Source organism: Sinocyclocheilus grahami, unplaced genomic scaffold, assembly GCF_001515645.1.
Source record: "Sinocyclocheilus grahami isolate Dianchi unplaced genomic scaffold, SAMN03320097.WGS_v1.1 scaffold968.1, whole genome shotgun sequence".
NCBI classification, from domain to species: Eukaryota; Metazoa; Chordata; class Actinopteri; order Cypriniformes; family Cyprinidae; genus Sinocyclocheilus; species Sinocyclocheilus grahami.
Genome location: NW_015506147.1, coordinates 248,003 through 272,483, shown reverse-complemented (window position 1 = coordinate 272,483; position 24,481 = coordinate 248,003). Strand labels below are relative to the sequence as shown.

The 24,481-nt window shown below is 36.2% G+C and overlaps 1 protein-coding gene across 1 annotated transcript; it reads left to right on the top strand.

Moving 5' to 3' along the window:
- The first annotated feature begins 3,431 nt into the window (after window positions 1-3,431).
- LOC107564885 (serine/threonine-protein kinase ULK4-like) lies at window positions 3,432-13,510 on the top strand. The gene is made up of 4 exons (XM_016250057.1): window positions 3,432-3,443; window positions 4,331-4,492; window positions 10,875-11,057; window positions 13,418-13,510. The coding sequence occupies exons 1-4, from the start codon at window positions 3,432-3,434 to the stop codon at window positions 13,508-13,510; spliced, it is 450 nt and encodes a 149-aa protein (XP_016105543.1).
- Window positions 13,511-24,481: the final 10,971 nt, after the last annotated feature.

Here is a 24,481-nt window from a genome sequence, read left to right as displayed (position 1 = left end):
TGCTACAAGAAAAAAGAAAGTGCTCAGCACCCCCCTCCTCCCCACCTCTTGCGCCCTGTAGCAGCTGTCAGTCATTTCCCCTGCTCTAGCGAGTGCCAGCTCTAGTTCATTACCTAAAGCCTCCACGAAGCCAGACCATCAGACTCCAGCACAAAGAGATACGATAGGCCCAGGGACTCTGGAGTAGCTGCTGTTATTTGTGTTGCGTCAGAATATTCTACTTGAGAGTTCTTTCTACTTTTTGCCTCCAAGATACAGTATGTGTATTAATGCACCTCTTCCATGGACTAAGCTGAACTTTCTTTTAACTTTGAGACGGGGGTCTAGGAACTACATTACAGTGAAGGCATCCATATTGCATAGCAGCAGTGCACAGTGTAACTGCGCCTCTAAGATATGCCCAACCTCTCCATTTGCTATTTTCCTCACTCGACTCTGCACGCTTGCCGTTTGTTGAATGCTGTTAAATGTTTAATTTCCACCAGATACGATTGCAGTGAAACACGCTCAAGGACAGGGGTCCGAATACATAAAAACACAGCCAGCGTTCGTTATCTCAGAGCGAGATTCGCTGTGGTGTGAAATTTAAGGAAATTATTTCACTCAAGTTTGGAGGGTGTTGAGGGACTATTAGGTCATGATGTAATTGCGTGAAATTCGTAAAGGTCTGTGTGTCCTACTTACAAATTAATTCATGAACGCATGTCTTTGAGTGTAATGCTTAACGTTTTTCAGAGTACAATTCCGTTTAAAGTCTGCATGAAATGCTCTTAGTAACCCAATATACTTTACTTATGTAATCTGATGTTTATGGGGCTTAATTTTAGCCATGGGGAATTGTTTGGATCTTGAAAAGTGGGTGTTACATAATAGAATGGTGGAGGTGGATACAGGGAAATAGTTGAAAACTAAGAGGTCCTGGTAACATCAACCAAAATTTGTTTTTGAGGTGGAGCAAGTTTATTATATTTTGCAGCAACTATATAAAGTTTATTAGATTATTGGATGTATTTTACAAGAAAATACCATTTCAGTCTTTCTGCTTTTAAATTTCATGTTTCATTCAATGTTACTTGCCATTATTTTGTATTTATTAGCAATTTCAATTAATTGTTTCAAACTAAATCCCACACTATTTTGTTTTCAGTGTAGTGAATGTTAATTTCAACATAAAAATAATCATAAGTTCAGAGGCGGACAAAGTACACAACTGCATTACTTGAGTGAAATTACAGATACTACTGGTCAAATACTACTCCACTACAAGTGAACGTTGTAAAGACAGGTTTTTACTTAAGTAAAAGTACGAAAGTACATGCTTTTAAAAGTACTTGAGTATTAAAAGTAAAAAGTAAATGCATTGTTTTGTCACATTGTTGTATACTTACAATATCTTATGCCACTAATGCAACCTACTGAATACACTGATTAGCTTGTATTATCTTTGGAATTAAAGGGGTCATATGACATTGCTAAAAAGAACATTATCTTGTGTATTTGGTGTAATGCAATGTGTTTATGCGGTTTAAGGTTAAAAAAACACATTATTTTCCACATAATGTACATTATTGTTTCTCCTCTATGCCCTGTCTTTCTGAAACGCATCCATTTTTACAAAGCTCATCGTTCTGAAAAGCGAGGTGTGTGCTGATTGGCCAGATATCCAGTGCGTTGTGATTGGCCGAATACCTCAAGCGTGGGACGGAAATGTTACGCCCCTTACTATACTGTGACACCGTCTCCCAGCATGACGAGACAAAACCAATAAAACCTATTACAAACGAGGCATTTGTTGCATCCAGTGGGGACATAATTACTGATTATAATGACTTATACTGTGTTTTTACGCGTTGCGTTGCATATCGCGCTGCGTAAACATAAAACCATGTCTGCATTTGTGATCAGAGAAACGACAAACAACAAAAGCTACTCTACACTGCTTAAAACTCGCGTTTTAATTATCAGTGGCAAATTCTTTACATTTATAAAATGTACTTACAGGCTGTGAGTCAGAAGTGCCAGACTGTCCTTGCAAAGTTGGAACTGCCCCACTTTATAGAACAGCCTTTGAGCACAGACCCATTGTAGGCTATTCTGCAGGTTCAGGAAACAGTCCTCCATGAAATGCGTCACACAGCGTCACACACTACGGGCTTGAGTGAGGAACGGCCGGCGGACTTGAGAACGGGCCAGCGGGTTTGCAGTGACCACATATGGCGACCCCGGGCTGGACTTCGCTTTATCCAAGGTTGAAAGCCGAACCGGCAATCCACAGCGCAAAGTTTATGTATTTCCTCAGCGACCAGCATGGATCAGCTCTAGGCATGACGAAGCGGATGATGTCCTCTTTTGGAAGACCAAACAAAGTAGTTTCGCTTTCACAACGAAACACACAGCATCTCCATAACATGGCGGCGGCAGCAACAACAATACTACAGCGAGAATAAAAGTTACGCCTTCTTTCTTTGCGTGAACATTTGGGCGGTGTTATGCAAATCTTCCCACACAGTGACGTAGACGTGGGGGCGTGTTTAAACAAGGCTTTTTAGGAGGGCGTGGACAAGTCTTAACTTTTATAAAGAATATCTCTTTGGATTTGAGACTTTAGTCTTTGCAGCTTTACAGATCTTCTTTATGCACAAAGAGCTTGAAACACTCCAAAGAGAAAGGAAAAATTGAAATCGCATCATATGACCCCTTTAAGAGCTTTTATGTGACCAAACCTATAGAAATGGAACAACTGAATGAAGTGTTTAAAAGTTACAAAGTTATTTTTCAAAGAGATATCGAAGGCTATGATATGGTTCATTTTAGGCAAACAAAGCAAACATTGAAAAGAAAACTAATCTTTAGTCTTTCAGACTTTTCAGAATACTGGAACATACTCTCTCAGTATGGCCATGGGTGTGCAAGTTGCGCCAAAGAACCGTCTTTTTGAATTTTGCCATCAACTGATCAGTGTTCATAAAATGCTCATAAATCAGTGAATGTCACAACATATGGCTAGGGTTTGGTATTGTTTTAATTTGATCTATTCCAATTCAGATTCTGCTTATTGATTTCAATTCTTATCGATTCCCAGTTTGGATTCCAAAGTTGTAAAAAAGTGAAGTAAAACATTTTGACCTGTGATCATTTAACCTACTTATTGATAATTTATTTGCAAAAAAAAAAATATATGTATGTGCAGTGTTTTGACAATAAAATAATGTTCAGATTTATGTACTTCCTTGACCAGTTTTTAGCAGCAATTTACCAGTAGGCCTGAGTAGTAAGGTTTTTTATACATGGTAATAGCAGCCATTTTTGACGGATATATTAGCCTACCATTTGTATTGCCGTAGTTTAACTACAGATATTAAACTATAGTTACTATAATGAAACTATGCTAAATTTGTGGTTATTGTAGTTTTACTACACAAAGCATAATTATGGTTACTATAGTGAGAGAACAGTAAATTTGTGGATACTGTGATTTTACCTCAAATACCATAGTTAAACTAGTTACTATAGTAAAAACATGGTTAATTTAATGAGTTCACACATACACATGCGAGTTCACACAGAATAAAAACTATACATTTTCTCTGTCATGTAGATCAAGGTGTAGATCATTTTTATGTACCGTATGCCGATCATTTATCTTCTATGATCTTTGATCGTAGCGCTTGGCCTACGTAAGGCATCACATACAATTGTCTATTTAAAATCAATGTGGTGAACACACAGATGATCACACCACACTATACATATGTGCCTTTTTCGTCTTTTAATATCTTATTTGCCTTTTTAGAGCACTTTTAGCTGTGCAGTAGTGCAGACGTTTACATTAGTTTAGCGGAGAAGCACTCGAGGTTGCCAGATTTACGTTAAAAAAATCAACCAAACATCCATTCAAAGCTAGGTGGAAAACTGCAGGCTTAGAAATATTGTAAGACTTGGCAACACTGGAAGGTCCTGGTAGATCGCAGGCCGGATTTTCTACTTGGGGACCTTGATATCAATGTAGCGGATTAAAAAGGACGATATTTGTCTTTCAAATGTAGTGAAGTTGAAGTAGCAAGTTTGCAGAGAAAAAAAAAATCAAGTAAAGTACAGATACTCAAAAAGTGTACTTAAGTACAGTACTCAAGTAAATGTACTTCATTACTGTCCACCTCTGCATAAGTTGTATCTGTTAATATTATTTAATGGTCCTGAGTTAACATGAAATAATAATGAACAGTTGTTAACAAAGATTTAAATGAATTGTTCAGATGTATTATTAATTCATTATCTAAACTGACTTTATAATAAAGTGTCTCTCTCTCTCTCTCTTCTTGTTTCTCAGGAAGAGTTGGTGGTGAACCACATGGCTGCCAAAACCATAGAGAACGTGTGCAGCCGTGAGTCTCAATACGCCCAGGGATTCATCACTGCAGAGGTGGGACCTGCACTCTGGTATCTGTTCACACACTCCACAGTGGATGCACTCAGGGTCAGCGCTATATCTGTGAGTATTAAACACACATGATTCTCATCATTTTAACAGGGTGTTTCAACACAAAGTTCAGCTGTGCGTACTGTTCAATTCAACTTCCATTCAGGGACTAGATTACAGAAGTTGCAGTGCAAGGCAGAGATGTTCACAAGTCTTTAACTTGGAGTCCGAGTCAAGTCTGAAGTCTTTAACCTGGAGTCCGAGTCAAATTTGAAGTCTTTATCGCTGGAGTCTGAGTCAAGTCTCGAGTCTTTGGCCACGAGTCCGAGTCGAGTCTCAAGTCATTTAGTGGCTTGCTAAAAAAATCTCATTCAAAATCCTCATGTATTGAAATCTTCCTATTTACAAAGCTGTTTTATAGGCTATAGAGATAGGCTATATTCAATGATCTGCTTTGTAAAAAAAAATAATGCATTTTTACATTTAGATACATGTGAGGCCATGTGAAAGAAAAAAAATATGCTTCTGTTCAGGGTTTTCCTCCTGAAATCTATACTATTTTAATATTTTAGCCCACTTAAAAGCATTATCTAAAAACAATGTAGCATTCCAAACTTATGTTCATTTTTAGAACACAGATATTTGTTGAAAGTTGTCAGCTGTTTATGTCGTAACGAATCAGCTCATGGGAAATATGAATAATTAATCATAACTAGTTATAATTAATTATGAATATTTTACATGTATTGAAATCTTCCTATTTACAAAGCTGTTTTATAGGCTATAGGCTATATATTCTATAATCTGCTATGTAAAAAAAAATATGTAAGGTTATTGTACATCCAGCCTGTTATTTATAGGCTATGTTTTAATCCATTACCATGTTCAAAACTGTTTTTCTGTAATGAAATTCTATAATAAGTGTTGATCTACCATGACACACTAGGAAATATGTGACACAGATATTACAAAACCATACAAATAAAGCATTTCTTTATTATATAAGTCAGGGGTATTCAATTAAAGTTCCAAGGCGCAGCATATTTTCTTCCATGCAGAGGTCCGATTTTTTTTTTTTTACATGGATTGCATTTTTACATTTAGATACATGCGAGGCCATGTGACAGAAAAAACAATGTTTCTGTTCAGGGTTTTCCTCCTGAAATCTATACTATTTTAATATTTTAGCCTACTTAAAAGCATTATTTTAAAACCATGTAGCTACAATAATCAAAACGTTCTCATCTTGAGCAGAAAAGAACAAGGCGCGGCATATTTTCTTCCAAGCAGAGGACCAAATTTTTTTTATTTTTTTTTACATGGATTGCATTTTTACATTTAGATGCATGCAAGGCCACGTGACAGAAAAAACAATGTTTCTGTTCAGGGTTTTCCTCCTGAAATCTATACTATTTTAATATTTTAGCCTACTTAAAAGCATTATTTTAAAACCATGTAGCTACAATAATCAAAACGTTCTCATCTTGAGCAGAAAAGAAAGATAACTAGCAATTTCAAAGTTTAAGTTCTATCCTAGCCATCTAACAACAATTTTCCCAATTATAATTAGCCTACACGATTCTTTTGAAATGTTCTTAGCCTACAGATTAATAATGCTAAATGTAGATAAATGTCTTGTCGCATCTGGGTTGAACACTTAGAGTCATAGGTTATAGATAGATAGTATGAAAAATAACTATTTTCACCATTGTTGTTTTCTGCTGTGTTTTGTTGTTTCTGTTGTTGTTAAAATAATCGTGTAATCCGTAGCTCTTAAACTTGGCGCCGGTGCGCGTCCGGAGAGCGAGAGAAAGAGCACGGAGCTGAAATGGCTTGAAGAAAGCTCGTTTGGCCTTTGATAAAAATACTAGAGGATATAGCACTGAAAGATACTGAGTGCTTGTTATGTGATCCGCTGCGCTGATTTGACGCGCTGCTCACTTAAAATGGTGCTGTGTTATGGCTCGCGGTCCAGATGGATGCTGGGGTACAGATGCTGTCCGCCTTTTGAATATCAGTTATATAAGTATTTAAGGATAAAAGACTCGAGTTGCTTTTAAAATGTTCACGAGTCATTTTCCTCGAGTCGAGTCAAGTCTGGAGTCATTTCAGGTCGAGTCTGAGTCAAGTCTGTAGTCTATAATAATGCGACTCGAGTCCGAGTCACTAACTCGAGTGCCTATCTCTGGTGCAAGGCAAAGCAAGTTTATTTATATAGCACATTTCATACACAGTGGTAATTCAAAGTGATTTACATGAAATTAATTAAAATAAGCATAAAAATAATCACAACAACAATAAAAATAAAAATTTAAGAAGTTAAGAACAGTTTAAAAGTTTAACAGTTAAGAATAGAAAATGATGGTACATAAAATACAGTACATTTAGTTTGGACATAGTGATGCTCCAGTTAGGATTTTTACAGACATTCATTCAGGGCCTGAATTTCATTTTTGAAAATGGGAGGAATTCCCCTCTTAGGTGACTCATTGTGCTTACACACAGAGGTCCGCTACTGATCTGCGGCTGTTTGCCACAAACACAACATTAATCCATTTTGATTTCAAATCCAAACGTTGTTACTGAAAATGCTTTTTGAGCATTGTGATTCTGTTTTTACGCAGTACAGTAATACAATCTTTCATAGACGTGTTTAAACGACTTTAGTGACGATGCAACACTGTCTCGATTGTGCAAATAGCAATTCCTGTGTGAACTGTGCACAGGTTTGTGAAATAACGCCTCGCATAAAGTTATTTACTGAAGAAATATGAATTGTACCTCACCATCAGCATTATAATTATTTTACGGACAGAGATCGAGACTGTGCCACTGCATGTCATGCCAAACCTCTCACAGCAGGTGTGTCATCAGCTTGAGATCGGCCTTTATAGAGTATTATAACTTCCCCAAGCCATTATCGGCCAATAGCGATCGGTAGCCGATCAATCGGAGCACCCCTACTTTATTTTGAGTGAACCCTTGGTATTTCTAACTGATATGATCCTAATGATCTGAGTGGTCGATTAGGCTTATATTCAGTGAGCATATCTGCAATGTATTGAGGTCCTAGACCATTGAGTGATTTATAAAGGAGCAATAATACTTTAAAATCAATCCTAAATGTAACTGGAAACCATTGTAAAGACCTGGGGCTGGTTGCACCAGCTAGACGTAAAAAAGCTGGGTGTAAGCCCTACGCTGGGCTTTGCAACGTCCAGCTTTACGATAAATATTTACATCTGTTGCACCAGCTAAAACTACGATCAGGCGCAACTATGCCCGGCGTAGACAATGCGTGTCCACTCTGACACATTCTCCCGCAGTGATGGCTGAGACATTCACACTGCAATGGCTACAGCTACTAATATAAAACTGAATTGCTCAAGACATCCATAACAAGTGAAGTCACCGCGCCATGATTTTGAGTAAACATTTTCTAACAAGTCCGCAGTTTTTTATATCTGAAATCTCCCTGCACATTCCTATGACAGATTTCTTCAAACGAACATTAAAAATGAAGGCAGCAGGTTAAGTAAAATATAATGAATGTAATACAATGCTTCTCTCTAGAGTTATTTTTTTCTAGCTGACTATTGAGTTTATGTACAATGAATGTCTTTCCTGAGGTAAATGTGACTTTACGTGACATTGTTTTACTGACGTATTTCTGTGGCTGAAAAACCTCATTTATAGTTTGTATTTTGTGATAAAACTGACAGAATTTGAAAGCTGATACTTTATTTCTAATTAAAAGTAACAAAACACAAAACTTACTGTGATTATTGGATGGCAGGCACGCTACAAATAATGAATGGAATTAAAGACGTGAAATATTTCCAAGCACTTATACCGTCCTTCCAAGCAAGATGTCGAATGGTACAGTTTTTTTTATAATCCCAAATTATATGTAATATTTTACTGCATAATTACATGCTGTACAGAAAGATCGTTTTTTATTAGGTCAATTACTGTCGGCAGTGTGGTATAGTCTCTACACTGAGCTTCGTGATTGATATCGCTTAACCTGCCCGAAAAGACCATAAACATTGCAGTTCACGTCTGCAGTAATAATTAACTAACACGCATGAATCCTAAAAACTAATAATGTCCGAGCAAATCATGACTTTTCACTTTACACATACCTCTGACTAGGCGTAAGATACGTAGCACTACGCCGAGATGGTGCAACGGGTGTAAATTCTACGCACAACTTAAAGCGCATTTTACGTCCAGCCTAGTCTTACAACCGAGTGTACGTCCAGCTGGTGCAACCGGCCCCTGAGGACTGGTGTGATATGCTCAGATTTTCTAGTTCTAGTCAGAATCCTGCCAGCAGTGTTCCGTATGAGCTGCAGCTGTCTAATGGTCTTTTTGGGAAGGCCAGTGAGGAGTCCACTACAATAGTCCACCCTGCTGGTGATAAAGGCATAAACAAGTTTCTCCAAGTCTTCACTGGAAACAAAACATTTAATTCTTGCAATGTTTTTGAGATGATACTATGCTGATTTAGTTATTGCTTTGACATGACTACTGAAACTAAGGCTTGACTCCAGAATCACACCCAGATTCCTGACTTGATTTTTAGTTGTTTGACCCCTAGAGTCAAGGGAATGCGTTCACCTTGAGAACTTCATCTTTGTTTCCAAATGCAATGACTTCAGTTTTCTCTTTGTTTAACTGAAGAAAGTTTTGGCACATCCAACTGTTAATTTCATCAATGCATTGGCAGAGGGAGTCAATGGGGCTGTAGTCATTTGGCGATAAGGCTACGTAAACCTGGGTATCATCAGTTTGGTTCTTTCTCATTATTTGACTCAGTTGAAGCATATAAAGGCTGAACAAGAGGGGCGCAAGAATTGAGCCTTGTGGGACTCCGCATGTCATGGACGTCCACTTAGACTTATGATCTCCTATACTCGCATAATAACCTATCCCTTCTAAGTATGACCTCAACCATTTGAGGACCATCCCAGAAAGTCCAACTCAGTTTTCCAGTCTCTCTAGAAGTATGTTAATGTCGACAGTGTCAAACGCAGCACTGAGATCTAGTAGTACCAGCACTGATATTTTTTGCCAGAATCTGAATTTAAGCAAATATCATTTATTATCTTTAGGAGCACTGTCTCTGTGCTGTGATGTGGTTGGAAACCAGATTGAAAATAGTCTAGGTATCCATTTGAGTTTAAGTAGTTGTTCAGCTGTTTAAAAACTACCTTTTCAATAATATTGCATAAAAAAACGAAGATTTGATATTGGTCTATAGTTGCTCAAGATAGTGTTATTAAGTGTAACTGCAATGGTCCAATATGTACCTTTTCATCATCTCTGTTTTTTTTTTTTTGTTACAATGAGCCAGTGACAATTGCATCAACTGTCCTGGGTGTATTTTAGGGCAGTTCTTATTGTCAGGCCCTGGTCTGACCCTAGGTGGTGCTATAATAAGACCATAAATTATTTCCTTCATGTCTTCACAACTGTACAGTCAAGAATTGAAATTCTGTTCCATTTAAGTTTTGTCTAAGTGGCTATAAGTCAATAATATATAAAGTCAATTAAATTTTGGAGAGGGGGTTGGCCAATTTGACCAGTTGCCCTCCAGGACATTCTGAGGTGAATTTGTGCGGTTTTGCTCAGTTGGGGCACTGCAATTAAAAACCTGTCATAAGTTATCAAAACAATTTTGAATCTTTTTTTTTTTTAAGCAAATATGGGCCAAAATATTGTTGGGTTTGGACCATAGTGACTTATTGGCCTATAACTATAACGACCCAGAAAGCATGGATTTCATTTCATGATTTCTTGTTGCGAGGGGGACTAACAGCAAATTCTATGTTCAGCCACTTATTTGTTATTGTGAATGACAGATGAAAGCTGCAGTTGTAATGTTTATCTTAGCCATCTTAGGATAGGATAAGAAATCCTAACTTTCAAACAAAAGTCCGAACTTTTTACATCATTGTGAAATCATATTTTCTGATTTCCTTTATGAAGCGTGTTGTCTCTTTTGGAATTAGCATTTATTTTTGTAAGCTGTAAAGAACACTAACATACAGTATCAGTGGAGATTCAAAATGGTTGACATTGTAGTAAACTCACATAAAAATTGGAAACATACATGGTAGTTGTGTCATCTAATTGTCCAAATGCATTATTCATTATCACACCCGTTGATTGTCACTTGCGGCTATATTCATGAAACTTGTTTTGTGTTTTACAATAGCTTTGTACAAGAATGATCAACTTTTGGGCATGTGTTTTTTAAATGTATATTTCATGATACTGGTTAGTAGTTTCCTTTTTTAACCTCATCTCTACAGCGGTATCAAAAATGTATAACCTTTTGATGACATATTTATGTTCCTCTAAATAAATAAATATTATGTAACAAAAAGCAGCAGTATTGAAAATTCTGTATTCAGCCCACCTGTCTTACCTTTATCTGCCCTTCCAGGCTCTGTGTAAAATAACACGCCAATCTGCGGGGGCCTTCCAGAGTGTGATTGACAAGGTGGGATTACCCAGCATCCTCAGTTGTCTGGTGTCAGGCATCAGCCGTGTCCAGCAACACATGCTCACTATGTTCGCTGCCATGTTGGCATCAGGAGCACATTCCCACAGACTGGTACAGGACCGGGTATGTACAGCATATAAAAACACATGCAAAAAAAAAAAAACTTCATTTTGTCATTTGCCTAAATTATGGACAAGTAACTTCTTAGTGGATTATTTATTTACAAATCCATTCCAAATGGGATGTTTAATAAAATCATGTCTATTTTTCATGGTGGATTTAGATTTTCCAAACATAGTTGCAAAAAAAAAAAAAAAACCTTTTTAGAAGTAAACATCTACAGTATATAAACATTTTCAAATGAACTATACATGTACAAGTATATTTATATCTGTAATCAGGATGCCGGTGTCCAGACCAAACATTCCCCAAAATGTTTATAGCAGGTTTTCTAAAGTTTTCATGTAAACTAAGTGTGTACAGTCTTAATAAATAATTCTATAGTTTATCAGTCTTGGCAATGTTTAGGATGAGGTTTTGGGATTTGACGTGGCTGCATATTTCATAGTTATCAGAAATATACAAACATGTTTTTATATATTTAAATATTAATACAGTGGTGGTGTGAAAGAAACATGCACCTTAATGATTGATGTGTTTATTTTCTCTCATGTTCTTATTTTTTTGCGTTCAAAAAACATTCACTCCCTTTGCTTTCACTTTTAATGAGAGTGTTAAACATAGTTGAGAAGAATATCAGTAGGGAAACAGGTGCTGTAAGGACAAGTGTGCTGTGTTGCGTACAGAACAATTCAATGGAACACAGCGATTTATAGCATGTGAAATCTTAGGTGAGATTAAGTTTGAGTTAAGTTTGGAACAGGGGAGCATCCGTGCAATTGCCCTGAGAGTGTGGTGTTTTGTGCTTCCTGTATAGTAGTTACTAGCAACACTGTTGGCATCTATGAGCCATATTTTGTAGCTTTTAACCAACAAACTTGAGATAGAATGCATGTGTGCATTATATATGACAGTATAGTAATAGTATAAAAAATTAAATAATATAAGCATGAAATTTAGAGTGTTACAATTGCCCCCAGTCTCCTTTGCTGCATGTGACTTACGATAGATTGGCCCAGTATGTATTAGACTTTATGATAGTGTTTGAACTCGTTAGGCATTACAGTTCTATTCAGTACATTACTGAGTCCAATTCTGATAATTTCCTTATGTTTGACATTAACTCTCCCAACAGGGATGCCAGTGCACCAGGAGTTTAGCATTTCAATGTCCAATGTGAAGGAAGTGCTGCATCTAGTGCAGCATTTTTATTTGTATATGCATTTTTTTTTTTTTAACAAGTTCTGCCAATACGTTTTTGATTTCTTTCAGTTTGGCACACACACTTTGTACATCCTGTGCCATCTCTCTCTCTGTGTTGCATTATTGACAGCCTGTATCGTTCTTAGTACTGGCAGCACTTCATCGGTCAACAACTTTGAAATCGGACCATTTTTGTTCATCTCAGCAACTATACGGTGTTCTGAAGCAGCTGCGTTTGACAGCCGCTGTGCCTCACTGCCACTCAGCATTCTTTCTTTTGTTAGTAACGCCTGCAGAAAGACTGGCAAAAGAGTTTAGGAATTTATTTATTTTTTTTACTCTGTTGTCTGTAGTTTTTCAATTGTTTTCAAATTAATTGAGAAATATGGATTTTTAATTTAATTCATCACGTAGTATTTACATATAGCTATAGTGATATTGTTTATTTTCTTATAATGGAGGTGGAACAAATTTCATTGCTTAAAGCTAAAGTGTTAACTGTAATTTCTGTGTCAATATTGTTCCACACTATCATTCAAAAGTTTGGGGTCAGAAATATATATTTTTTAAATGTTTTTGAAAAGTCTTTTATGCTCACCAAGGCATTTAATTAATTAAAATACAGTAAAAACTGTAGATTTAAAATGACTATTTTAATATATTTAATATAATACTATTCATTCATTCATTCAGTGGCCATTATTCAAGTCTTCAGTCTTGCACGATCCTTCATAAATCATTCTAATATGTTGATTTGGTCTTTAAGAAACATTTCTTATTGTTATCAAAGTTGAGAACAGTTGTGCAGCATAATGTTTTGATAAATAAAGTGTACAAAACAACAGCATTTATTTGAAATACAAATCTTTTGTAAGATGATAAATGCCTTTACTGTCACCTTTGATCAATTTGAAGTGCCCTTGCTAAATGAAAGTGTTTGTTAAAAAAAAATAATAATAATAATAACCTTACTATCCCCAAACCTTTGAGTGGTAGTGTATTTTAGCTACATTTAATCAAGCTACCTCAACAATTATGTCCAGTCTTAACAAGGAATTATCTTTGCAAGCAGTTCTTTACCCATACAATTCTTTAAAAAAATGTCCAAGTATCAAAAGTTTTCAGAAACTTGCTGAAACCTATGTTTCTCCTAGATGTAGCCAGCAGCCCGTGAAGCAATGCAGGCCATGCAGCATGTCAAGAATGAACAAAACATTGTACAACGACTCTTTGCTCTTTATCTGAGGCAGTAATCAATTGGAAAATGGCCTGTAGAAATTGATTGAAGTGCCACTGTACAGTACAATGCTAATTTTCTTTGACCTGTATTCATTTGCATGTAAATTTCCAATTTGACTCTGAATATTAGAGGGGGAAGAAAAAACAAAACAAACTTTTGAGTGCCTAAAACTTACTGGATCACCTCAGGACCAATTATAAACTGCTGTGGATTTATTCTGCTTAATTCCCCTGACAAATAGAAGTCCAGAACGCTGCGTGTTTATTCATACATTGTCTAGCATAGAATTTAAATTTCAATGAAGCGCAGAGCGGCTGGGCTAATTGGGTAAGGAAGTGCCGCAATCTCGGAGTGCAGCTTGGAATACTGTTGATGTAAGTACAATCCATGCCTAGAGTACAGTAGGTGCGTTTGAAATTAATTAACTCCCCTTCTCGAGCTGTAGTTAATCCTAATGTTTCGGATTGTTTTGCTTTTGACAGTCCCCCCTGGGAAGAGCGTCAAAGGTTTCAATTTACAAGATGTTTTTGCAGCGCTAAGCATTGTAGCCAATCACAGATATGTTTGTTGAGTGTGTGAATGCAATGGCCAATCAGAGGCGTGTAAGTCAGAATCGCCAGTGTTCGTTCAGCTTGAGCTCTGCACTCTCAAGAATAGTTTTGCTATAACCAACAAAGTATAAACACAGTAGGGATGGAACGATTACCGGTTTTACGATAAATCACGATAAAATGCCCTGATGGTTATTATTACCATTTAAAATGTAATTATCATCAAAACCGTGTTTGATTATCGCAATTTTGAAAACTCATGGTAAATCCTGTCCAGCCAGCATCAGTCTGACGCAGAAGCAGCATGCAATGTTGTTGTTGTTGTTTTTTGCACGAGAGGAAATGGCGGAAGAGAGTGACAGCGCTCGGGAGATTTTTCAGCCATCTAAGAGGACCAAATCGGTGGTCTGGTCACATTTTGACTTTTACAAGAGTCCTGAAGGCAATTTAATCGAGGACGGTCACCCTGTCTGACGATCTTGCAAGAAGAAAGTAGCTGCAAAAGGGGGAAACGCATCAAATTTGCTCAGTCATCTTCGTGACCACCACCCACTGATATATAGCGAATGCAAGGTAACTTTTACCTCAAAACCAAAACTAACTGGGCAAATAATTGGACAAAAAATATTGATTAGAGATTAAATATTTCGTTATCTCACTTGTTTAACGCAAAGCTTCCACGAAGAAAAGTTCTCGGCAAGTGGCTTTGAGCCAAGATGAACGAATGTTCAAACTATAAGGTTGACATTTAAGGGATAATGTATTGTATATTCATAGTTAACTTATTACACTGATTTTTTTTGTTTGTATTTGCTCACTTTCTGTGTATAACCCATTCACAATTGGAATAAACGTTTAATTTTTCATGCTAAGTACACTCTGCAAAGTTTCAGGAGTGACAACTGTATTAAGTTGTGTTCTACATTAAATTCCATTCTACATTATGGAAAAAATGCTGATGAGTTGAACACACAAGCAAACATGTAAGTTGGATTGATCTCTATTGAGATATTCTGCTCAAATAAAAGTGTAATTCAACCAAGTGTTTTTTTTCCCCATTTGTGCTGTTTACTGCGACTGAGTCTGTGAGCAATAATGTTTTATATTTTATATATTTTTTAGCAAAATAATTATAATAATTAACCATTTAACTATTACTGTGCAGCACTATGTAACAGTCTGAATTTGATCAATTTTGATACAAGTTCAATTCAGTTATAAGCAGTTTTACAAATGGCCGCATTGTCGTTCATTTTTTACCTCGAGTCAACATGCGTTTCAGTTGTAAAGCAGCTCTATAAAAGGCAGCTGTGCCATCATCCAGCTTAATTCACTTCAAGCTTTGTTCTCATCAGATGGTGTCAGTGCAGTCATATCAATATATTTCTGAATCTTCCACTCCTTCCGGTCGTGCATATGTGGGGGAAAAAGCAGCTGTTTTATCATACTAGATACATTTGAAAGTTCTGTTATAATGCTACTCTGTGCGGTCGTCACCGGTCTATTAAAACGCACAACATATTAAAGCGTCTTTGGTGTTTCCATGTTTTCGAGGAAATCGAGGGGTTATGACGTCATTGGCAGGCGACACAATGACACTATAGACACGGTCCGTGTCACTAGTTAAAATTGCTTATTTCTCTGGATTTAAACATTCTTCGAAACATTTGGGACAATGTAAGTACACAAGTTAGCAAAATATATAACACTGTTAAAGTGGTTTTTAGATATTTTAATAAGAAAATCTTGCATATTGTGCCTTTAAGTAGTAGAAAAGAAAAGATATTTTGATTATGTGTGTGTGTGTATTTATATGTATATAGAAGCTACTGAGTGCAACCTGGTTATGGGCTTTAATAAATAACTGTGAATGAATGTGTTTAGTATTTTTAAATACTGCATACAAGCTCAAATTCAACTGCAGGAGCATTTTTCCTTTCACGGCAGATGCTGTGAAAGTGTTTAACATGATGACATGCATTGTGATTGTTCGTCTCTCTCTGATGGCCTCTGATGCATCATGTCAATGTTAGCTGGTAGAGCATGCACTGTAAATCTTTTTTTGTGAATGACTAGTGAAGTACTATAAAGTAAACTGAATACTCACTGCAAGCTGTAATTTGACTTGCGTTCACTATGTCTAAATATTACAAAAAAAACTATATAAATATATAACAACCTACAGGTTTCTAAAACCCATTAATTTTTAATGTTAATAAATTAAAGAAATTAAAATAATGTTGTTCCAAATCTGTATGACTTCCTGTTTTCTGCGGAACATAAGAGGAGATATTTTGAGTTTGATGGAAATCCCCCCTCACCCCGTTCAATCGAAGTCAACGGTTACCAAAGCAGTTTGCCAACATTCTTCCACATATCTTCTTTTGGGTTTAGGAATGACATGAGGGGGAATAAAATGTATTTATTTATTGAACTATCCCTTTTATTTATTTTAATTAAACCAAACATTGATATTAAGCATAAATTCATTAAAATGCAGTGACTAAAATGTATTTGTAAAGTAAAATACCAATAATCTAAATATTTCTTAAAGGTGAAACATATCCCACTTTAATATGCAGAGACAACTCTACATTAATAATAGATTTCCCTGAAAAAGTTAAAACACTGAGACTGTGGCAAAAAAAAAAAAAAAAAATCTACAATACAAATTCTGGAAAATTAGTTTCCTTAATCCAGCTCCTTTTTTGCTTTGCAGCAGATTGGCTTGACCTCTAACTGTTAAACCAATGACAGAAACTGGCCGACCATTTAAAATCGTTCCTTTTTCCAAATGTGCGTCTTTCATTGAATCGTATATAAGATGACTGGATCTTGAAACTGATCTCATTATTCCTTTTGTTTGTGTCTTCAGAATACAACCGGTCATTTTCTTTAATCATGTTCTCCTAATTCATCTATATTTAATTTGAAGCCAGTCTTGAACAGCTGAAGCTCCTAATTGGCCTCATCACTGTCTTACAAACACAGGATGTCTGTCATCACTAGTGCTTCTTCTGCAACAAGCCCAGGAACAAAATTTGCTCTCTTCTTGCACTCTCTCTCTCTCTCTCTCTTCCTCATTTTCTCCATGTACCTCCGAGTCCAAGCAGTGCCGCACTGATGGAGTGTGTCAGAACTGACCCTGCGTTCCATCTCCCAGAGTGAGAGTGTCTCCTCGCTGTTCTCATAAACACTTCTCTAATTAGCTGTGCAGCGTCTGCTGCATCCAGCCCTGTCAGATGAGTGCTGCAGCCTGCCTCAGACGTGTCAAACCGGACACGTTGTGCCCAGCCCCTCTCTGGTCTGAGCAGACACATGGAGTTCTCCCAGCTCCCAGATAAGGGGATGTTTTTAACTCAATGAGATGGCAGCAGAGCTCAGAAGTAGTGAGGAGATGTCTCTGTTCTAGGATTGGTCCTCTGGAGGTTTCTGATGGAGGAGGGGTTGGAGATCTACTGGAGTTTTTAATTTGAACGTTGAGATAAGAATGTTTAATTTTAGAGACTGCAGTAAATGGCTTGGCAGAATATCTGCATTGTAGAAAATGGTTTTATAACAGTGGTGATAAATACTAACCGCTACTGCTGTTAACTGATCATTCTAACTCCATTATACTCTAACAATGTGTTTGTGGGATTTCCATAACATCCATCTGGAATTTATTTTTCATATTTGTTGTGCTTCCTTTGAGCTTCACACTGAAAGCTTTATGATTTAGATCTATTTTATGGACCATGTCTTGTTCATTTTTATCGATAAAGATAATATGCTGCAGCGTGGTATATCAGTGGGTTGCTAGGGTGTTCTGGGTAATTTTAGGTTACTGTTTTTTTTTTGTTTTTTTTTTACTGGTTTCATTACTGGTTAAAAGTCAGAAAAAGTCTACCCCAAAAAACTAGAGATTCTAGCTCTTGCTTGGTAATGGTGCATTTACATTAGAGAAATTTCACAGGCAAAAAAAGGTCTATTGTCAATAGTGTAACAATGCATGAAGTCACCTTCAAACCAAGTAGATTGCTCCCCCCCCCACCCCCAAATAAATTCTTTTATAAAACAATAAAAAACAATGAATGTAAAAAAGATGACTAATTCAGTTCAGTATGCAAATTAAAATAGCATGATTATGGTTGGCTAAACTGTGGGTTATTGTGGTTGGAAGGGTGAAAATTCGAACATTGTTAATGGGAAACATTTCTAAGAAGTGCCCCAAGAACAAATTTATGTAGACAAACTAAAATGAAAATATAGTTAGTCATCCTGAAATCGTAAGTGTAAGGTGTGCAGTTATGTTGATAATGAGGAGTCTTCACATCATCAGACTTTAGGATAAATCTGTTTTCCGATTATACTGTAAGATGTAAGTCTAAGTTGTTTATACTGTAAGCTGCTTAACCGTAACTATGTTACTAACTCTATATGTGCATAAGCAGGGGTGCACATAAGTGGTGTGCAGGTGCGACCAAAATTAAAAATGCACGTGGTAAATAAGTTCAGACTGCTCATTTGCACACATACATGGTTGACTGCTGTTAATGCACAATCACCGTAAAACTGTGACCTGTGACATTTCATTCACTGACGTGCTTCAGTCAGCAGCGCAAAAACCGGCAATGCATACTTGCCGGCAACCCGCCAAAATAAAAGTGAGCTGATTTTAGGTTTGGAAATGTTAAAAATTCATAAAAAAGAAAGAAAGAAAAAAGTTGAAAATGGAAATATTAGCATTGTAGTTTTTAAAAGTAGTTGTACTATAAAATTATTGTATTTTTATTTAATACTCTTTTTTTTTTTATAATAGTATTATCATACTTTATTTTTTGTCTATTATTGTTTTAAAAAGAACCTAATTAAAGCACAATTGTTATTTTTTCCTTTTTTTATAGTTGTATTTAATGGCTCACATTATTTGCAGTGTGAGCACCAAACCAAATCTCTAGGTAGTCTCATGAGAACCAGGCCGAAAAACTTATGTGCACCCTTGGACATAAGTATAAAATAGACAAAAGTATATCAAATAGACAAAAGTATATAAATAACCGACTAGTCTAACAAACCCCCAGAAGACAGTCTGTATGAAAAGACAATCCATGAAAACTACATGCACATTATAATAGTATTATCATACTTTATTTTTTGTCTATTATTGTTTTAAAAAGAACCTAATTAAAGCACAATTGTTATTTTTTTCCTTTTTTTATAGTTATATTTAATGGCTCACATTATTTGCAGTGTGAGCACCAAACCAAATCTCTAGGTAGTCTCATGAGAACCAGGCCGAAAAACTTATGTGCACCCTTGGACATAAGTATAAAATAGACAAAAGTATATCAAATAGACAAAAGTATATAAATAACCGACTAGTCTAACAAACCCCCAGAAGACAGTCTGTATGAAAAGACAATCCATGAAAACTACATGCACACATGACAGACGGCAAAATCGCAAGAAAAACTTGACATGTGCTGGCAATTATACATTATTTATGGGCATTCTATTCGTCAGTATGTTGATATAGGATCTGTTGTTGACAAGTTTCATTTATAATTCCCTTTACACTGGTATGCAATGCCATACTGTTATTGTCCCACATAACTGGTAGTATAACAAGGCTGTAAGCAAGCTTAATATTTATACAAAACAGTTTTCTTCTAAGTCAAAATACACCCTCCCCTTGCGTGTCTTCTGAAACATGAACAATTCTGTACAATTCTCTGAACACACTGCAAGTAACAGAGAAAACGAGTACATGCTAGCTCTGAGATTTTCCGCTGTAGGTACATACTTTTCAAAATAATGCATTCTTTTATTTAAATGAAACATTAACAGGGGAGTAATTTGAACATAGTTTTTGTAAAAAATATATATATATATTTATATATATATATAAATGTAATGTTGGCTTAATGGCTAGTATTTCCATCGGTTTACACCCCCATTAGCAACAATAACTGCAAATAAACCGTTTCACCAGTTACACACTGTGGAGGAATTTTGACCCACTCCTCCTCACAGAACTGTTTCAGCTCAGTGATATTTGTAGGCTTTCGAACATGAACTGCATGTTTTAGGTCCTGGCTTTTATGTTTTAGAATATCATCTTGCTGCATGATCCAACTGTGCTTCAGCTAGCGTTCACAGATGGATGGTTTAACATTCTCTGCTACACAGCAGAATTTATGGTTCCTTCAGCTACGACAAGGCATACAAGGTCCTGATGCATTCCCAAAACATTCACTTTTCAATTCATCTGTCCGTAAGACATTGTTCCAGAACTCTTAAGGATCATCCAGATGCAAACCTGAGACAGGTTTTTAGTGCTTTCTAGATTCTTCCTTGCTAGTCTGCCATAGATCCCATTTTTCCTGAGGGTAGAGTTTTGTACACTGACCTTAGCCGAGGCATTCTGATATCCTGAATTGTGATATCCTGATTTCAGCAGGATCGCCACTCATTGCATTTTTTTATATTTTATAATTATTTATTTATTTTTAATATTATTGTTGATTTGATTGATTGATTGATTGATTGCATTTCTAAATTCAAATTAAAGGTCCCCTGAAATGCCTAGAAATATGCAGCGTTACTGTGTTGACGTCATTTTAACTGAAGCAGGAAGACAGGGCGGGACATATCAAGCAGCCCCGCCCCTTTTAAAAAATAGCCAATAGCATTAGTTTATATCACAGCTTGGGCTAGAGCCATTGAGCTCCGTAAAGCCGCATTTGACAGGGTATGCAATTGTAAATCACATCTATTAATCTTCAAAAAAGGGCTTATAAACCAAAATATCCTAAATGTTTTTTGGGTCTGGTCTGCTGGGACCAAACCTTTTGTAATGAAGAATATCTTATAATGTTTTTTTTTTTTTTTAATGGAAGTAGGTTTATTTTCTGTTTTTGATTTCATTAACCTGTCAACCATGTCATATAATATTGATTCTGATGCAAAATCTTTCTCTCGCTAATATTTGCTTGAGCACATTGATTAATAACAATTCGCTCAGCTAATTTCCCAAGAGGACTTGATGGCAGCATTTATTAGACAAGAGTAACAGCTTGTCAGACAACATGGTGGACAGCAAAAGTTGCAGTGGTAGGATTGGTCAGTAAACTCTGAAACTCTAAAAACATACCAATGCATGCAATTCACTGCAGTTTCCAGTTGAAATGAACACTAGTGGCAGTAAAAAAAAAAAAAAAACCCCGGACACAACACACACACATCTGGCTTATTATCCTTGTGGGGACTCTCCATTGGCGTAATGGTTATTATACTCTACAAACCGTATATTTTATTGCCCTACACCTAAACCTACCCTTCACAGAAAACTTTCTGCATTTTTACATTCTCCAAAAAACCTCATTCTGTATGATTTATAAGCTTGTTTCCCCATGAGGACTTCAATTTAGGTCCCCACTGTGACACGAGTCCCCATGAGTTGGTGTGTATTCAGGTTTAAGTCCCCACCGGGATAGAAATGCACACACAATGATTACAGGGACAGATCATTAATTAATAATGATTTGTTTTCTTGTGGTTCCTTTCACAATACTACTCCATATGTATGGATTTTTAGATGTAGTAAACTTGCTCTCTAGCTCACCTGGTACAGCATTTCACTTGAGATGTGGAGCGAAAATTTTGCCAAATGTTGTCAAATTGAACAGTTGAACACAATTGAAAACTGTCTGCCACTCACTGGAAATTTCACTTTGAACGTGTTGTGAAATGTGCAAGAAGTATCATACTACTATCATTTTTTTTCAATAAGCTTGTGTTGAAGTTTAAGAGGTGGGGTTTAGTTAAGGGTCACCACTTCAGGAGAGATTTTAGGAGGCATGCCAGAGTTTGAGTTGATATATACAGTGGGGCAAAAAAGTATTTAGTCAGCCACCAATTGTGCAAGTTCTCCCACTTATTATTAGATTATTGAAATGTAGAAGAAAAATGGTGTCTAATAATTCTTTGCACGGTTTGGGCTGTGTGGTTTTATCCCATCATTTCCATTAACACTGAGAAGTATAAGAATGATTCCTTTGAACTCAAAGCTCAATCAATTGAATTACACACCTGAAAATGCTCTCTCTTCAAATTACTCTCAAGATTCTAAGAGATGAGCTTTACTTTAAAGCTGCTGTCAATTAAGAGTGTAGCTCTGTTCTGTTTGACCCAGGAAGAAAGACTTGGCTGAAGAGAAAATGAGAACTGGAAGGCTGTGGTAGATTACAACACAGATGACATTCAAAGCAATCTATTGCAATTTCTTAGTTTTGATGTTCTTTGTGTTTCTTTTAGCTGGTGTCACTTAGAACGATGCTGTCTTTGTCTTAACAATTTTGTCAATTTTGATGGTGATGATGATTAGTGTCCTGAAATATGCATATAGTTAGTGGTGCCTGGTAAGGTATGCTAAAGTGCTCCTATTTTGCGATAACTAAACTTAAGCATTAAACTTGGCCACGTCAAAATAGATTGTGCAAATAGAAAACAAACAAGCAAATGGCCCAAATCTTCTCTATAGGTTAGAGAAAATCCAATTCAGCCATAAGCTCCAGTCACTTTATATTTCTCTCTCAAGGGAACAATTCATTGGGCTGTAGCTTTTCAACACATTGAAACACACATCACTTAGAATCAATTGAGGTCACCTATACAGCCGTCAAGCTCAATCAGACTAATGTAAGAACAAACAGCATTCTCTGCAGATGAGCTCGATGCCAGCTATGATTGGGAATGTAGCCCACACACTCCCTTTTGTGTTTTATTTTGCTTAATTTCTTGAAATTGATTGTGAAATGGCAAGCCAGATTGTTTGCAATCCTTGCATCGGTGACCATTTACTAACCATTAATTAACCATATCACAAGGAATCAAATACTCTTTGATCTTTTGAAATAAGTGATCAACATAAAATGAAAAAATACTGTAACTTTCAGAGCTCAGATCTGTTTCTGAGTATAGAAAGACCATTTATTGAAACTGGGCTGCAAAAAAATTTACTTTTCTTAACATCCTCTACGTTCTCAAGTAAGCTAAATGAATACATTAACACGTGACCATCTATGTTCACATGATGCCAGTTTTTAAGAGTAATAAGTCAGGCTCGGTGAAAAAAAAGTATGTCAAAAATATTATCCATATATTATGATATCAATGTTTATCACAATGTTAATTTACCAATTAATGGGGAAGGAAATGCTATCCACATGTTTGTTAGACCTTAAGAATGAATGTAAACATAACTTGTTTGTTCACAGTTAAACTCCAAAGAGTAAGCTACCTTTTAATTTAGGGACCCATGAAATCCAAATTTATGTGTCAAATACAGTGGGTACGGAAAGTATTCAGACCCCCTTCAATTTTTCACTCTTTTTGAATGGTATTTTTTACTCTGCCGTTTCATATTCCTGAATCATTTATCTATGATTAATACAATGAGTATTTTAATTGCGCATAAATATTACACTTGTCATTTTTCTAAGAACCAAGGGAACTGGAATAGTGGGTGGTCAGTATTACATTGTTTTGGACTCATCTGGGAACTTGCAACTCATGAACAAGCAGTGTTACTAATTTTGGAAGTGTTTACAGATAATTTTTCAAAACAGCATCAATCAAATCAGCCAGTCAATCAATCGATTAATCAATAAATTAATCAATCATTCAGTCAGTCAGTCAGTCAGTCAATCAGTATTTATGGAAATGGTCAAACAATTCTTCAACTGCTTTCATGTAAAAAAAAAAAAAAAACACTACTAACATTATAAATAAACTTCAATAGAATATAGATGAATATTATCCCTTTTGCTGTTTTCATAGAAATGATTCAATGTAATGAATTATTTGTACTGCTATTGTAATTGCTCTCGAATGTAATGTCACACATTTCTGTTTACTTGACGTTGAGACGTTTAAAGCTTTTTAGTTTGGTTGGCACTTTCTATATTGGCTATTCTCGGAAGAAGTTTACCAAGAATATCCTTGCGCAAATAACTTCTGTGTTAATTTCAGTGCCAATTACAATTCAGCAGAGTCAAGTCACTGAGCAACTAATTCAAAGTGAAGATAAAATCTTTCATTATTGAGTTTTTGTCATCCAAACAAGCACTCTTAAATGTTTGTGATGCTCATTTTAGCTTATGCTTTTATTTGCTTGACCAGTGCAACTTTAATACAGTAGCTATTTGCCAGGGCTGCATGCAGGTCCCAGTTCTCTTTGTTGAGGGTGCTAGTTAAGTAGGCGATTGCTCTCTCATTGGAGTTAGTGTGTTCCCTCTAGTCCACTGTTCAAACTTACTTTCAGCCTCTGCTGTAATTGCTGGGTGCATTTCCTTCCCACACTGCTGGGCTCTGTGCAATTTTCTCACTGTTTGCTTTTTTATCCATGTCTAATTTGAGAGATACGCCTCAGAAGAAGTGTGTGTGTGTGT